The 16,690-nt window shown below is 49.1% G+C and overlaps 1 protein-coding gene and 1 pseudogene across 1 annotated transcript; one reads left to right on the top strand and one right to left on the bottom strand.

Moving 5' to 3' along the window:
• Positions 1-708: 708 nt before the first annotated feature.
• On the bottom strand, positions 709-6,613 carry LOC125507618 (G-type lectin S-receptor-like serine/threonine-protein kinase B120). The gene is made up of 7 exons (XM_087525144.1): positions 5,302-6,613; positions 2,585-2,686; positions 2,320-2,501; positions 2,000-2,210; positions 1,675-1,912; positions 1,420-1,579; positions 709-1,245 (listed from the first exon to the last, which is right to left on the bottom strand). Exons 1-7 carry the CDS (start codon positions 6,602-6,604, stop codon positions 961-963), a joined length of 2,481 nt encoding a protein of 826 aa, XP_087381270.1. The 5' UTR covers positions 6,605-6,613; the 3' UTR covers positions 709-960.
• A 4,581-nt stretch (positions 6,614-11,194) lies between these two features.
• On the top strand, positions 11,195-16,447 carry LOC147973973 (uncharacterized; annotated as a pseudogene).
• The last annotated feature ends 243 nt before the right edge of the window (positions 16,448-16,690 follow it).

Raw genomic sequence — 16,690 nt, 5'->3', positions numbered from 1 at the left:
ATTACCGTTACTTCCATACTACTTTGCTACTAAATACTTTGCTGCAGATATTAAGCCTTTCAGGTGTGGTTCAATTGACAACTCAGCTGCTAATACTTGAGAATATTCTTTGGCTTCCCTTGTATCGAATCAATAAATTTAGGTTGAATACTCTACCCTTGAAAATTGTTGCGATCCCCTATACTTGTGGGTTATCATCCAACGACCGTGCACATGGCATGGCTGAATGGACATCAACATGGTGGACCTTCTCGAGCGTGTCGCCATCATTGATGTCGAAGGCGATGGCGCTACAACATCGGCTCGCTTCGAAAAGGAGGCGTAGAAGTGCATGTCGACATGATCGATCAATCTGGGAGGCTAGCTCTAGGTTCGTGCAAATTTCCTGTCAAATCTCCCCTGGAAATATGGATCACATGCGAGCAGAGAGGAGAAGAAAATGTAATGGCTTCATACTACTGATATTTTCTAGTAGTACTCTCTCCGTTTCTTTTTAGTCTGCATATAAGATTTGGTCACAGTCAAATTTTGTAAAGTTTGACCAACTTTGTTGGAAAAAATATCAATATCTACAATACCAAAGCTATATGGTATGAAAATTAATTTCATGATGCATCTAACAATATTGATTTCATATTGTGAATCTTGGTATTTTTTTCTATGAACTTCGTCAAAGTTGACAAAGTTTGACTTTGACCAGATCTTATATGTAGACTAAAACAAAACGAATGGAGTATTAGTTAGTCCATTGAATGACTGGAAATGAACGGCTCATATTGTTTAGATGCACTGTAAAAGAACTCCGGATGATATTACACATTAGAATTACAAACGTAGTACATATTACAAGCATAATTACAATCCTGGCGGTGACAGAGCGCATCCAGTGTAGAATAGAAATGAGCAGTTATTTATATGAAGACATTAGTGTCACAAGGACAAGACAGGACCAATGGTTTTCTAGCACCCCTTAAGGTTTTCGAGGCTCATGTCATGTACATGGCTTTCCCCGGCTCCGTATTTACGATGTGTAAAGCACATAGGTTCTTTCGGCTGGGCGAGCTCAATGCCTTTGTTATCCAGGCTTGCTACCACCCAAGACATGAGAGGGCGAGCGTCCGGGTCATCCTGCACCGACAAGAGTCCGATATGGATGCATCGTAGAGCTTCAGTGAGAGAGCAATCCTCAATGATAGATGACTCGATTAGATCCATCAATTTCCCATCCTTCCTTAAGCTCCACGCCTGCATCAAACCAATCATGTCATTAATTAAGTCCACGACATAGTACCACCTTCATATCAGTTGAACAAATTCTAATCACTGAATAAAGTTTTTTAGAAAAGGAGGATAACCCGCAGTCTCTGTATCGAAAGATGCACACAACCATAATCACTAGATAAAGTAAAATACACTCACATAATTTATAAGGTTATGAGTGCATGCACATGAGCTCTTTGGGGCTGTGGTGCCGGTCTTCATGCCACTCACAATCTCTAGAATTAATACCCCAAAGCTGTAAACATCGGATTTGACGGGGATTATGCCTTCCATTGCGTATTCAGGCGACATGTATCCGCTGGTTTGACAATTAACCATGGTAAATTGAAACTTATCATCCAATTGAAGCAAAAAAGTTAAGAGATCCCATAAATGAAATTCCACACTACTCACAATGTTCCAACAACTTGATTGGTACGTTCTTCGTGTTCATTCACACCAAAGACCCTAGCTGTACCAAAATCAGATATTTTCGGGTTCATCTCAGCATCCAACAATATGTTGCCTGCTTTGAGATCTCTATGAATCATAACGAATCTGGAATCTTGGTGGAGATAAAGAAGTCCCCTAGCTACTCCAGTGATTATCTTAAATCTTGTTGGCCAATTGAGTAGTGATTTTCTTGTATCATCTATCAGGGATAAATTTAGACGAATCATCTTGTCAGTGATGTTTGACCGAAAATAGAGATTTTGCAACATGTGAGTAGAGAACGTACTGAAAATGAAGTAATCCAAACTTCGGTTAGGTAGGTATTCATAAATCAAAAGCTTTTCGTCTTCATAAATACTGCAGCCCATAAGTTTGACCAAGTTTCTATGCTGCAACCTAGAAGTCAGAGCTATTTCATTCTTGAACTCCACAGCCCCTTGGACAGAACCAACACGAAGCCTTTTCACAGCAATTTCCTTACCATCTTCGAACGTTCCCTGAAACATGAGGTATTATTGAGTCAAGAAAGTTAGATCTTCTAATATTAATTATCTAACTGTTTCCCTTGCAAAAAAAGATCTAACTATCAGTAAAAATATTTCTTACCTTATAAACGTTGCCAAACCCTCCTTTGCCAAGAATGTTGGATTCAGAGAAATTATTTGTCGCAGCAGCAAGTGCCATGAAGTTCAAAATGGGAAACTCTGTGTAACTATCAGCAACCTCATTATAATTTTCTGTATCTCGTCGCATCATCCTTTCCCGGACAACCATGCTTCCTTGATTGCCTGTCAGGACTGTGTGCACCATCTCTTCAGTTTCTTGGGACTGGAGATAAGATTAAATTATAACTAAAGAAAAAGTTTCATACCTCTAGAGCCATAGATCCAAATAGGCACCACGCATATGAGTATCAGAAAACTTGAAACAACTGGTAATACAATTTCTAGGATTTTGATCTTTCTCATGTTGCCTGCACAACAAATAATATAAGGAGAATCACCAAAGTTTGTTAGTGCTAATCACCACATTCATAGTGGACTCCTTTCTGGAATTTCACTCTTTAGAGGAAAAGAATATATATATATATATATATATGTATATATATATACATATATATATATACATATATATATATATATATATTCTAAGGCCCTGTTTGGTTCAGCTTTTATCGACGGATTCCGCTGCCGCGCAGCAGAATCTGAACCAAAGGGCGAACCCAGCAAAATCCGATTCCAGAAATCCACTGCCAAAATCTGAACCAAAAGAGAAAGTAGCCCAGAACATGCTTTCCAAAATCTAAGGGCATCTCCAGCCGCGCCCCCAGGAAGGCCTCCCCAGGCGATTTTTTCGCGCCGGCGCCAAAAAAAGGGCCCAGTCGCGCCCCCAGGAGCCCGAGTTTCGCCGGCCTAGGCCGAAAACAGTGCCGGCGGACCCAGGCCGAACCCGACGCGCTGGGGGGCGCCCGGGGCCGCCGGGGCGAGCTGTTTTGGCGCGAAAAAGCCGCGGGCCCGTCGCGTCAGCGACACGGCGCTTCGTCTTCCCCCAACGGCCTCGGTTGCCGCGGGGAATCAATGGCAAGGCTGCCGCCGGTCAGCCTCGCCATTGATTCCTCACGGGCGGCGCGTCACGGGACGGCGCGCCGACGCCTCCCCTCCCTCGCACGCGTACACACGGGTGCGGCACGGCTATATAGCCGGTGGCCTGCACTCGCCTGTGCCCACACCAGCCCCGCCCCTCGCCGCCGCCCAGCCCCTCCCTCGCCCTACCTCTCCGGAGCGCCGCCGCCCAGCCCCTCCCTCTATCTATTTACCTCTCCCGAGCCCGTCGCCATGGCGGAACGCTTCCCCGGAGACAAGGCGGTGGCCAACGCTTCGGCCGCCGTTCGCTCCGTGAACAGGAGTCCTGGCTCCTGTTCCAGGCGAACATCCCGGCGCCGCCGGACATGCGCGCCGGGCCGACGGGGTGGAGACTCAGCGCCGGGGGAGTGCCCATTCCCCCGTTGCCCGACGCCGTGGCGAAGCCGAAGTACTTCGCCGAGGAAGTCGAGGTCGTGCGCGCCTCCCTCACCGATGCCCAACTCTCCCTCCTCCAGTACGCCGCCGACAACCACGCGGCTTGGGCGGCGTATTTCGAGCGCCGCCAGCAGCAGCGCTTGGCGTCCACCAACGGCGCGCCGGTGGCCGGCGGCCGGCAGAACAGCGAGGGGCGCCACCTGTGGTGGGGCGTCCCCGGCCGCACACTCGAGGGCGTGCTGACGTACCTCGAGGGCGGCAACGACCCGCCGTTGGCGTACCCGGCGAGGGCGGCCGCCCCGGCGCAGCACCGATGCGCTGGGCCATGGGCGCCTAGGAGGTTCGGGTCCTCCTCCTCTTCTTCCTCTTCCCGATCTTCATCGCACTCCTCCGGCACTCCAGCCCTGCTCGACGTCAAGGCCGAGCCCGCGGCGGAGACGCCGCTCGGCCGGCGCACTCGCAGCGCCGGCATCGTCATCAACGAGGGCGGCCGGCGCGCCTACTCGTCAGCTCCTCCTCCGCGCTTCGTCAAGCCAAAGACGGAGCCGGGGCTCGCGCCGGTGAAGACGGAGCCGGCCGCGCCGGTGACGACGGAGCTTGACGACGACGGCGCGGCCCTGGAATGGGCGCGCAGAGACTCCATAGCGATGGAGAAGGAGCGCCTGGAGAAGGCGAAGGAGCGCCAGTGCGCCGCCCTGCTTTGCTTTGCGGAGCGTCGACGCGGCCGCGACGAAGGCGGAGTCGTCGTCATCTACGACAGCGACGACGACGACGACGATGCGCCGCCACCAGTCCGCCATGGCGACGCCGGGCAGGGGTCCAGCAGGGGCGCCCGCGTCAAGGAGGAGAAGGCCGACGACGACGATGGCGGCGACGGCGGCGACTTCAGCCAGTTTTTCCTTTAGATTAGTTTATGTATATGTGTTATGTAATGAAAATCCGCGAACTTCGCCGAAATGTGCCGAAATTTATCGTGTTTGGCCGAAATTTATCGTGTTTGGCCGAAATTTACCGTGTTTAAGCCGAACTTCGCCGAACTTCTTTTATTTTAAAACGTGCCTGGGGCGGCCCTGGGGCTGGCGGCTGGGGACCAACTCGCCCCCAGGCCCAATTTTTGCGCCGGCTCACCCCCAGGCGGCGATTTTAGGCGCCCCCTGGGGGGCCAACGGCTGGAGATGCCCTAATTCCGCTATGGACCAAAATCTGAAAAAGCTGTATCAGCTGGTTTGCCAAATGACCTACATATTTTTCATATCAGATTTGCCACAGCTGTTTTTCCACAGCAGATTTTTCACAGCTGCTTTTAGAAATCCATGGCCAAACCAAACAGGGCCTAAGCGTGAGTGTAGAATAGCTTATTCTACACCCCCTAGTAATGGTACATATAAAATCTAGTAAAACGGTGTACACAATGTAGTAATTCGGAAAATATTTTTTTATCTCCCAAGTTTGTAATTTACAACATTTTTACGAAAATGCCTATATTTTACATAGTGTGTTACTATATTTTGTGTTACTAGATATATCATAAGCAATCAGAGAAAGAGAACAAGGAATTAATCATGCATACCTTGTAATCTTTTAGTCCGAACATAGAGGTTCTCCCCTCCTTGAGTGTGGTTCTCCATGTCGATCAAATCTCCCATCCATACCAGGCATCTTGTGTCATCCCCATCAATATCCATGTTGCTCATCTTGGAATAAGCATATGCCACGCAGGAGCAATTGCTTCTGCATTCCTCCGTGCACTCATCAAAGCTTCTGCTCGGGACATGTATGAACTTGTCAGGGACCTTCATGCCTGGAAAGACCAAGAAACCGTCTCCATGGGTGCACCTCTGCACCTCCTTCTGGCGGCATCCATGTGAGAAGCTACCGGCGATCCATCCTTCACCATCCCTCGGCTCAAAACCTTCAAGGCACTTGCAAACTGGGACAACTTCTGTATTGTCGCAGTAACCATAAAGACCACAGTAGCCGTACATATTGCACTCATGTTGAGGCTCTGCATACAGGGCTCTCCATGCAGACATGTTGCTCTCCCAGATTAGTAGATTTACCTTGCCCAAGTAGTCAATCTCCATCCTGACCAGCAGGACGAAGTAGCCAATCGGCATGATGAAGGACATGTACACCTCGTCACCGGCGTGATGTAAGGCCATATAAATGGTAGACTCGTTGAATCCACCAACATAGAGGTAATTTGTCCACACCGGGCTTCGCCGGTGTGGCCTCGTGCCATTCCAGACGAAGCACTGGAGGAGGCTGCTAGGGTCTGCGCCGTAGGAGAACTCACCGGGGGATGGGTCATGTAGGCCTTTCCAGGAGACGAGGTGCTGCAGTGGAAGCGTGTTGTGGCTGAGCCTGAGGTTCATGCCGGGTAGGAGAGTGTCGGTAGGGTGGTCGAAGCTTTGCCATAGGATGGTACTATCAGTTAATGATCTAAGGATGAAGTTGCCAGTGTTGTCCAACACTGCTTCCACCGAGATGGAGTTGATGTTGATGCTGTTGTACGTTGTCCAGAAGACACGACCATTGTTATCAGACAAGACTATGTCGGAGTTGCCGGTGACGGCAAGATTTGCAGAGGAAAGGTTAGTGGTGATCGGCGCCGCACGGTTAGAAACCCATACCACCGTGCGCTCCGGGATGTCGTTGTACCATATGCCAACATAGTGATGGTTCTTAGTGGAGTTGTACGGGGAGAAGAATCCCAGGGCAAACACCCCATCTTGAGAGACGAGGACACTGCCAGGGGAGAGCGGCTTGCCAGCGACAAGCCGATTATCGGATGAGCAAAGAGGCACCGAACTGAATGGCCAAGAAAGAAGCAAAAGAATAGCGTACACAGGAAGGGGAGAATACATTGGCATTCTTGGCCTTCTGCTTGCTTGCAGGATCATGGTGGAGTACAATATCTTTGAGGCGCTTGCAATGAGAATGAGTATGGGGTCACCCGACTAGGGAATATATACACAGTGTATAGAACCAATCAGAGCGCCATGCTGCCTTGGATTGGATACTTGGACCCCAGAGGAATGAAAGAGTGGTTGAGTTGTTCTAAATTTGTTCCGGAAGTTAGGCACCAGCGGTCAGGTCTGTTGAGATTGAAAAGGACATGAGGCGGAAAAAATATGTGCTTCTTAAATGGCGGCTAAGAAATCTAATACCACACGTCTCGTCCTATGCTAGACCAGATCAACAACATGGTCATTCACTCGTACATCCAAAGTTCTAGAGCCCTTGCCCTTGCCTTTCTTCTTGCTATTGCCTTTCAACAACATGGCCTTTCTTCTTGCTCTTGCCTTCCATGCAAAAGCTACAGATCTGCAAAGAAATCCGGCGCGAATCCGTTCAATCTCTTGCCCTTGCCTTTCTTCTTGCTCCTCGACCCTGTCCAACAGGACCGCACAAGCAAGGGTAACCATGAGAAACTCTGATGATGCGGTAGTAGCAACAGAGGCATCGGTTGCTTTGATACAAGGCAGGCAGTATGTAGTAGTGTGCTAGTACAAGTACCATGCAACATGTTGAATATCTTTTTTGCGGGCGTGCATGTTGCATTACTTGTGCCGGTCGACAAAAAATTTGAAATTTGGTACTCCTATTTTTGAATTCGTGTAAACTAGCACAAATGCTCGTGTGTTGCTACAGGAGAAAACATTGGTTCCAATGAACAACGGTTGGCCTATTTGAGAAACTGTGTCGTGATACAATGGACGCTCATGAGAAAAAATGGATCATTTGAGGATTGCGCATGAGCTCATGACACGGGGCCGGTATTATTCGGAGTAAATTTATGTTTTTGAACCAGAAAAATTAGCAATATCAATAATCTTAAGTAATTGCAGGAGCAAGCAAACCAACCTAGAATAACAATTGCAGCAGCAATAAGCAATTCCAAACATCATTTTGGTCCATTTAGCAGAAGATGAGAGCGCTGCGGGTGGAGAGGGATGGGTGTGCTGAGGAATTCGATCGGGTTCACTTTGGAGCATATTCTTTGATTGTTTAATAACTGCTACTTCTAAATGATGCATCATTGTAACCTTTACAAAATTATTACATGTCAACACTAAGGTGATGGACGAAAGGTTTATACACGTGCACTTTGTGAACTTCCACTCCTTTCCGCAGACTGGTAAATTCACGTGTAGTCAATGGGCAGTGTTTATCCCAATCACTGCAAATAACCACCATCCGTCCCAAACCAAAGGAATATTCTAAATCCGAAAGCACCGGTAGTTAAGTTTTAATTTTTTTGTAGAAAGCTAAAACTCAAATTGTTGACCCTACTGGTTTACAGCCAACGAAACCTCAGATACATGTCTAAAGTTCATTAGGGCTGCCAGCCAACACACAAAAGCTCCTTTTTGGGAACATCACACATGTCATGTTCACTTGTTTAGAGAAAATGGAAGTTTTCTCCACCAAGTAAATCAACCTTGACAAAAGAATAAAGTTACCAGATGTCCTTACATAATCATTTTGCACAAACATACGCCACCTACACTGGAGAACAAAGTTGTCCAGCAACCAACAAAATGTTCAGATTACTTTATAACGACTAACGATTTTTGTTATGATGAAACCTTCAAAATTGTGTACCAAACGTTCGGATCAAAGAAAATGTAGGATCCTCGTTCATACAATGAAATTTTCAAAGAGGTGCCACATCTGGAGTCCGTGTGAGCCATACACGATACTCTCTCTAGTAAAACCACGCTAAATATAGGTCATTTGACATATTTCAGTTTTACTTTGGGTTTTCTAGATACGACTTACTAATTCCGGGACACCGGCAGACATGTTGTCTTAATTTGCTTTTGCAATATCAGAAAGAAAGCTGCAGATGTTCAGCTTTTTTCTAATGTGAGTTGTAATTTGGGTAACATAATATTCAGAATGACTGTACAGATGACTCTTCCATGATCTACTTTTCTGAGTAAGATATTTACATATAAAGTAGGCAATCCTTTGATGTTTAAGTACTTCTCAGGAGCTGAATATATGTCCTATGGAAATTTCTTACCAGATTTTGGAAGAATTTTCGTATCAACAGAGGCCGCTCAGCTGTCATACTCAACAATCCAATGTACAAACTACTGAAATCGACAATTTTTTTCTCGAATACGCACAAACATGCGTACCATGTATAGATAGAAGAAGTATTCCCTCCATTTTTATATACAAGGTCACTATGAAATATACGTTTTGCATCTATACAAGGCCATCAACAGTAATCGAAGCAAAATTAATGGTATTTTCTCGTACTAGCAACCTGTTTAATAGTTGCATGCATGCAATCATAATGACAGTCAGCTATTTCTCCACTCAGTTTTCTTGCATGCATGTGGGGTATTAATGACCCCATTATACGAAAAGAAAAGCTGACTTGCAAAGCAGGCATTAAATTTTACATTGGTACCTGTAATTTGACTTTGTGGCTTTGTATATAAAAATGGAGGAAGTAACTAAGATGAACAATACAAACGCCTTTCAGCAAAGTGTTACACCAAAAGGTTAACACCCATATCCACCAAGGCAACACCGACACACAACTCGCGCCCAAACTTAAGCCAAACAATGGCGAAGAGGACAGACACAGAGCACACTAAGGCGCGGGAGGGAGCTGATGCGCTCACTAGAGTGGCCGAGAAATGCTAGACTTACGGACAGATTCCTGCGGATTTTTTGTCACGGACTCACGTGCGAAGTTGTGGTTGGAGAAGATTAGGGAAGGGAGGTCCCACCAGCTGAAATTACGAGTATTGGTTGGTCAGAGAGGAGTCCGTAGAACCATTCAGTATCAGATTTTCGTAAGTTTAGGATTTTCGAGAGTGGCCTGCTAAAGCTGACGGGGGAGGCGCGGTCGCGGGGAAGGCTGCAGCAGCGAGGAGACCAAGGAAGGGATGCGGAGTTCGATTCGATCACGATGGAGGCATGGAGGGTTCGCGCTGGGGTGCGGAGAGTGGGGATCGGGATGCGGGGTAGCTAGCTTAGGATTGTGGTCATGGGGATCGAGTGCTGGCTGGGCCTTACGTGGGCTAATATATCTTTTTTTACGGGAAAATATACCTGGCTTAGGTTGTGCTGGTGTTGCTTGTTCGACGCTTCGACGCTGCTACTAGACTGGAGAGGGAGAGATACCAACTACAAGATGTATATGTTAGCACAGATTCGGTGCTGCTACTAGACTGGAGAGAGAGAGATACCAACTAGAAGTTGTATCAGCACAGATTTGGTGCTGCTGTATATGTTAGCATTTAATTCATTTTTAATATTTATTAACGTCTATCATACTTTAAGAAAACCGAGAAAATATATCTGTGTTCTTCTAGAATTTAAATAAGTATATATGAAAACTATATCTTAAAGTATTCGTTGTAGTAACATGTGTGTTACCGTCAATTGCTAGAATTAATATTCGCATCCTTAGTAAGTGCTTTTTGTAGTCATGATCAAGGTTTTGGATTTCGAACGGACGAATTTTCTCGTGTGGGGGGGGGGGGGGGGGGGGGGGGGGGGGATACTCGGTTACCATGGTTACCGAGAAATACCGAACATATTTCGGACGAAATATAAAACTGAATGTTGAATTCAAATTCTTTTAAGCTAGATATAGATAAGACTTGAACCCATGTTGAGCACAAAGTTGATAGCATCGCAGCGGAACATTGTTCCCGCGCTGAGCAAGGAGGTCACGAGTTTGATTCGTGCCGGTACTACTGTAGTATATACTTTGTAGTTTCTTTTTTATCACATACATATTCTGAAAAATAAACAAAAAAAAAGTTGCGCAAAAGAGGGAACCCGAACAGCGTCCTCACAACGAGGGAAATAGGTGGCAACCACCACGCCACAGCAACGTTTGGTTATATTATAGAGATATCATGCTATTGTAGTATACTTTGCACGTAAAAATTCAAAATTTTCGGAATTTTTTGCTCGGGGTACGTGTTTTCCGTGGGGCAACGAGAATCTCGGTAACCGCCCGGTATCCGTTTTTCTCGTGCGGTACCCAAAACCATGGTCATGATGGTCACTTTACTTTGTAAATATTTATCGGGTTCAAAGACATTAAGTAATTTTATACTTCGAAAGAAAGAAAAAATTCCAAGGAAACCAAAGTAGTTTGTTAACATTCAAATCCAATAATAAAATTTTGATCAATTTTCATATGGTTTTTTCTATTTTGGATTTTGTATCAGGTGAAAATTGTATAGCTTTGTTCCACGTACATATCTAATTTTTTTTATTTTTATCTTTTGATGATTAACGTTGCATGGTTGCCCAACAGTTCCACATCAAAGTGAAGATGGCAGAAGTGGTGAAATGAGAGCTACAACTCAGTAGCTTTGTTCCACATACATATCTAAATTGTTTTATTTTTTATCTTTTGATGATTAGCGTTGCATTTTGATTGTTGCATGGTTGTCCAACACTCTCACGGCAAAGTGAAGATGGAGAAGTGGCGAAATGAGAGCTACAACTCAATAGTGCAGCATCACAGGTAAATTCTTAAATACCATATGAAATCTTGATTTTTTTGTCTTTGTTGCAATACATGCATATGCTATATATTTTGGTTAAATCTGATTATACAACTATTTATTTTCTCCCGTTGCAACGCATGGGCATATGTGCTAGTAATATCTAAATAGTTCATCCCCACTATCATATTTTTCTTGACATGCAGTCTATCCACCTCATCACTGTGCCACATCAGCTTTTTCAAATTATTTTTCTTTTCCTACTTTCCAAGCCTCTTCTCCCGATTTGATTGGGCTGTAGTCTTTTTTGGTCGATCTAAGCCAGCAGGCTCACCGAACTATGAGCCTACATGCAGTCACATCCATTCATTATCTTTCCTACCACTGTTCTGTTCTGTTCCAATTCCTCAACGCCTTGTCCACTATTGCTCAACCATAACTGCACAAGAAACTGAAGATGGAATTGTAGCAGTCCACGATCGTGACTCCTTTGACATGCCTCCACTTTGCTTTGCCACACTTGCGCACTCCTGATCAAATCCCCATCTCACAGCTCAAAAAAAAAAATCCCCATCTCAGATTCCTCTTGGCCTCTAGCCTTGCCGCTGCTGCAAGTTCTGTGACTTGGTATTGCCATCAAAGGGGAAACCACCAGTTAGGCGCCTGGTGCTGCCATCTATTACCCTTACTTTCTTCTACTAACGATGTTCCTCTTCCTCTTTTTTGGGTGCATGTTTATGTGTAGAGTATATAAGATTTTGTAGGTGACCAGTTCACAACATCTACACATCTAATCTGAAAAATGGGAATGAAATTTTCTGAACTGATTTTCTACATGCTGCTATGGAGCATCTCATACAGGTCTTCAGCTTTCTACTGTGCCAAAATTACTGCCCTTTACCTTTACATGTTTTAATTTTGCTTTCTGCTGATACTTGAACAAGAGGAGATAGCTTCCCACTATGTGCCTTTTCTGAAGCACCTACACGGATAGTTAGGAGAGCAAGAACAGCTAATTTCCCACTGCATCTTTTCTGAAGCTCCTACACGGGTTGGCAATAGAAAAAATCATTAGATATTTCTGCAAATATCTAACTAGCAATTTTGCATTTTTGTTTCATGCAGCTGCAGAGGAAGAGATTTCGTATCTAAGTCTATTACCATTCAATGAATTAGATAACTTACTACTAAAGATGGGAATCAATCTTTGAATCCCCAGCAGTGGGATGGCTCTCCCTCCTCCTCTCCTCCCCTCCCGCCCCTCAGCCCCCCCCCCCCCCAACACCGGCCGCCGTCCTCCCACCACACGAACTCCCTACTGCGGCCACCTTCCATGACCCCATCTCATGGCACGACTCCCCCACTTCCAGGGCCTTGCGGGTGGCCCTTGGAGTCGGTGACGCTATGGGAGATGACTTCCAAGCGCAGGTATGGCGCTGCCTCTCCAAGCATATCAACCCGCGCCGCCACGAGCCAGCATGCTTCCCCTCGGTGCAAGTCCACCATTCCTCGCTCAACCTCGACGAGGAGCTGGTTGCCGTTCTCATGCAAGCTTGTCTTGGCGGCAACGCTCCTGCTTTCCAGGTGACTCGCCTCCAAGTTGATCTCTTCCACTCCCCCCCCCCCGGGGCTCCCGTGTCGTCCGCAGCGGGCGACCCGGGGGCGAGTAGGGTTTCCCCCGCTGCCGCCACCCCTCCCTACATCTCCTCCCCTCGTCGCCACCTGAGGGACGCCTGGCAAGCCCCGGCGGCTGCCGATGAAGGTGGCGGCGAGGCCTCTCGTCGCTTCGTTCCCGCGCGAAGGACCCCGGTCACCGGGGCGGCGGCCCCGGACGGCGAGGCGGCGCAGCCTCTGCGACAAGCGGCGTGCGCGGGATGTGACGGCCGGCGTCCTCAGCTGCTCGGGCGGCGCGGATCCGGCGGGTGGTGGTCGTGGCGCGGTCTTCTTCCGCTCCAGATCTGAAGGTCGAGCTGCCCCTCCTCCTCTGCTCACTCCTCCCCTCCGGTTGCGTCCGATCTGCAGCTTTTGCTGCCAGTTCCGGTGCTGGCGGGGTGCCGGTGGCATATCTCGAGTCCGGGGGAAACCCTTGGTCGGATCTCTGACCACGGCGGTGAGGGCGCGTGCGCGCATCGCCTTTTCTCCTTCGAGGCACCGCTGAGGTCTCCTGTATCCATCCCCGTCCCAGATCCGGGGTGAAAGCCCAAAACTCGTCTCGGGTTGGGCGGTGGCGGCGTCCTGCACATCGTTCCCTCCTTGGAGGCACCGCCTTGGGTTTGTCTGGTTCTTCGGGTGAGTGGTGCCGAGGTAGGAGAGCGCTCATCGGCTGCGAGTCCAAGCAGAGGCTTCCCAAGCTCCTTGGGTCTTTGCAGCTTGTTTCTTCAACAATCCTCCCAGTGGTTTTCCTTCTGCTCTCGGTGGCCCCGGGCAGATGGCAGTGCAGCTACTGGTGTGCCTTCGGCGTGGTGAGGACTGTGAGCTATGCCTGCTCTGGGTTTCGACCGGCACCTGCTCTTGCTCTCGGGTGAGCGCCCAACGACCCAACGGTGCGGCACCTTCGAGCCTAGGCGAGAGGATTGGGGTCTTCTTTGGCGTTGGAAGACAGGTTTCGTGATCCCAATCCCACGATCCGGCTGCGCGCAGCTTCTTGCAGGCCTTTGGCTGATCCTTGACGCTACTCTGCTCCCTTACTCGTGGTGCCGATGTGCAGCGGGCTTCGACATTACTTGCAGGTCTTTCATGTGTATTTCTATGTGTGCAGTAGTGTGCGTTGCGTTGTAAACTGCTCTGTCCGCTCCCTTGTATCTTTCGGTCACTCTTGCTTGGTGGCCTTGTGTAATCCTGGCCGGTTGATGGCTTTGTTAATTCAAAGTCGGGCTCTCCTTGAGCCTTCGTTCTAAAAAAAGTTGATCTCTTCCGCATCTCTGTCTCGGACACGCACATAGTTCGCGCTCTCCTCGCCGAACCCATGCTCGTTGCTTCCACCCACACTATCCAGTTTCTGCCATTTCTGCCACCGCCGCCGCAACACTCTCATCCACCATCCACTAAACACAAAGAAAACCTGAACATCGGAGACCGCCTTGGCCATGCGGATGCCTTTTTGCGTTCTCAGCTCGGGTTCGCTCCCACGCCCGGCATCGACTTTTCACGCAAAATTTTCGAGCTCTTCTCCTCCAACGTCTTCATCTCTCCCCAACCCTCCGCCCCCTCCACCAGAATTATCTTCTTCGTCCACAAGGCTGACTTTATGGTTGACGAACCGCTTGTCGCAATGCTGCTCTCGTTCCGTTTTGGTGGCCCTCCACGAGCCATTTCCATCATGCGCCTTTCAAACGCTGCATTCGCAACGTCGGTCTCTTCTTCCCACGTCGCTACGCTCATGGCCGCCTGCTCGCCGAGCATTGCCCCTCGTATGTTCGCCACCATCACCGCCGTGCCGCTTGCGTCGCCTGTCTTGCCCTCTGCTCCGGTGGCCTCGCCGCCCCTGCTTGCGGATGCGCCTCCTCCGCTCGCGGTCGATCCGTCCCCAGGCTCTCCACCGTGCATGTCCTCCATGCATGGAGGGCCCGCCATCGCCAACGGTCATCTGCCACTTGTGACTCCTGTGTCTACACCAACACTCAGCCACTCGCGATTGCATGCAAAGGTACGACGGTTCCATCCTGGGATCTCGTTTAATAAGCTGATTTTCTCTAAGTACCACTGCCTTGTCACCACACCCACTTCATGCCTCTCGCATAAACCAACCACACCTATTTGGATTGTCTTCTGTTCTGAGTCGGTATGCGCTAATGAAACACTGATTAATAATGTCTTAGACCACCAGTTCTCCTTTCAACGTGTTTTCCACGCTCGCACGATTGCACCAAACTTGTTCCTTGTGCATGTGTTCTCGAATAAGGTCAGAGATGAAGTTCTCCGTTGCATGCCACTAGAGTTTTCAAATTTCAAACTTCTGCTCTTTGACTCGTTTGACCAAACATCACAAATAGTGCAATCGGTACCCCTACCTATTGTTTTTGAACCAGACTCCATTGACCCGTCCTCAACCGTCCTGCCTACCCACTCCACGTCCTTGCTTGGACCGCATCTGTCAACTAAAATAAACGATCAAGATCTACACCATCTGACCCCAGGGATTCACCACACTGTTCTAGGCCAGGATTCCCCTGCATCGACCTCGGTTGACCACAATCCACTCGATGGCCTGGGACACGTGGATCGCTCGACCAGCCTCGCCTCTCACGTCACGCCTCCTCGCAACCTTTCAAAGGAAAGAAAACAATACATGGGTGTGGACCGCGCCGTCCCTCCCCCCTGGCCTATCTATTTCTTTAAACCCTAAGATGATAGACCACCCGCTACCATGCTCGCTATCTACCGCTGACTGCTCGGTCCCACTACCGTCGCGCAGCCGCCCCCCGGTCGGCCCTCGGGTCTGCTCGATCTTGCCAACGCCCTTGCGGACCCAAAATCCCCCCCCCCCCCGCCGCTGACCTGCGGGACCCAACCCCCCCCCCCATCGGCTCGCTCACACCGCACGCACAATCCAACGCATGCATGCACACGCATGCGTCCATCATCACGTCTACTCCACCACCTGCCTCCCCTACCTTCGTCAGCCTATACAACGCCCTGTCCCCTCAGCTTCGCCCCGAGATCGCCATAGACCAGTGCCTCGCTCCTGCCATCGCTGCCACCCCTGCGTGCTCTTCGGTCTCCACGCCGCTGCAGACCCCGCGCTCCTACCGGGAGGTTTTGCTGAGCTCCCCATCTCAGGACGCTGCAATCGACCCCTCCCACCCTCCGGCCTCCCCCGCCTATAAATCAGCCCCTCCCCCGATGGCCAGCCTCAAACACATCCACCACCGATACTCTCGAAAACAAAAACCTAGATGCTTTCGGTGCCTCGCCAGTGACCACAGCATCTCCGACTGCCGTGATCCCGTCCGCTGCTCTCGCTGCTGGTGCTCCGGCCACCGGAGTTTCAGGTGCAAAGCCGTCCGCTTCCTTCCCTTATTCCCTAGTTTGCCTCCCATCTCGCATATTAACCCTGCTTTTGTGTGTCAGTCATGTAGCTCCATGGTGCCCACTACGGGCACCCACACCGCTTCCGGCTCGTCGACCGGATCCAGGCATTCGGATGGCGCGCCAATCTGGTTCGGCTCCCACTGCGTCCTCACCAACGACCTCCCCCCCGTTCCACCTACCCCTCGTCTTTAGACCCTGTGTCTCCTCTGCATCTCCTCCGGCGCCGTCCTTCGCGCTGCCATCACCACCTTCCCCAGTCACCGCAGCTCCGTCTGCCGCTAGCTGCTCTCCTCCGGCGCCCCACATCCCATTGCTAGTCCCACCAAGCTGTCTCGTTCGCCAGGTCGATAACCTCTCCTATGTCCACCTTGCCACTCCCATGCACAACCCCTACCGCTTCATTCGCCAGGCCATCGCTCTCCACCACAATAACCC

The sequence above is a fragment of the Triticum urartu genome, chromosome 5A (assembly GCF_056163025.1).
Source record: "Triticum urartu cultivar PI428250 chromosome 5A, HENAU_Tu73, whole genome shotgun sequence".
Taxonomy (NCBI): domain Eukaryota; kingdom Viridiplantae; phylum Streptophyta; class Magnoliopsida; order Poales; family Poaceae; genus Triticum; species Triticum urartu.
This window is presented reverse-complemented; position numbering and strand designations above follow the sequence as displayed.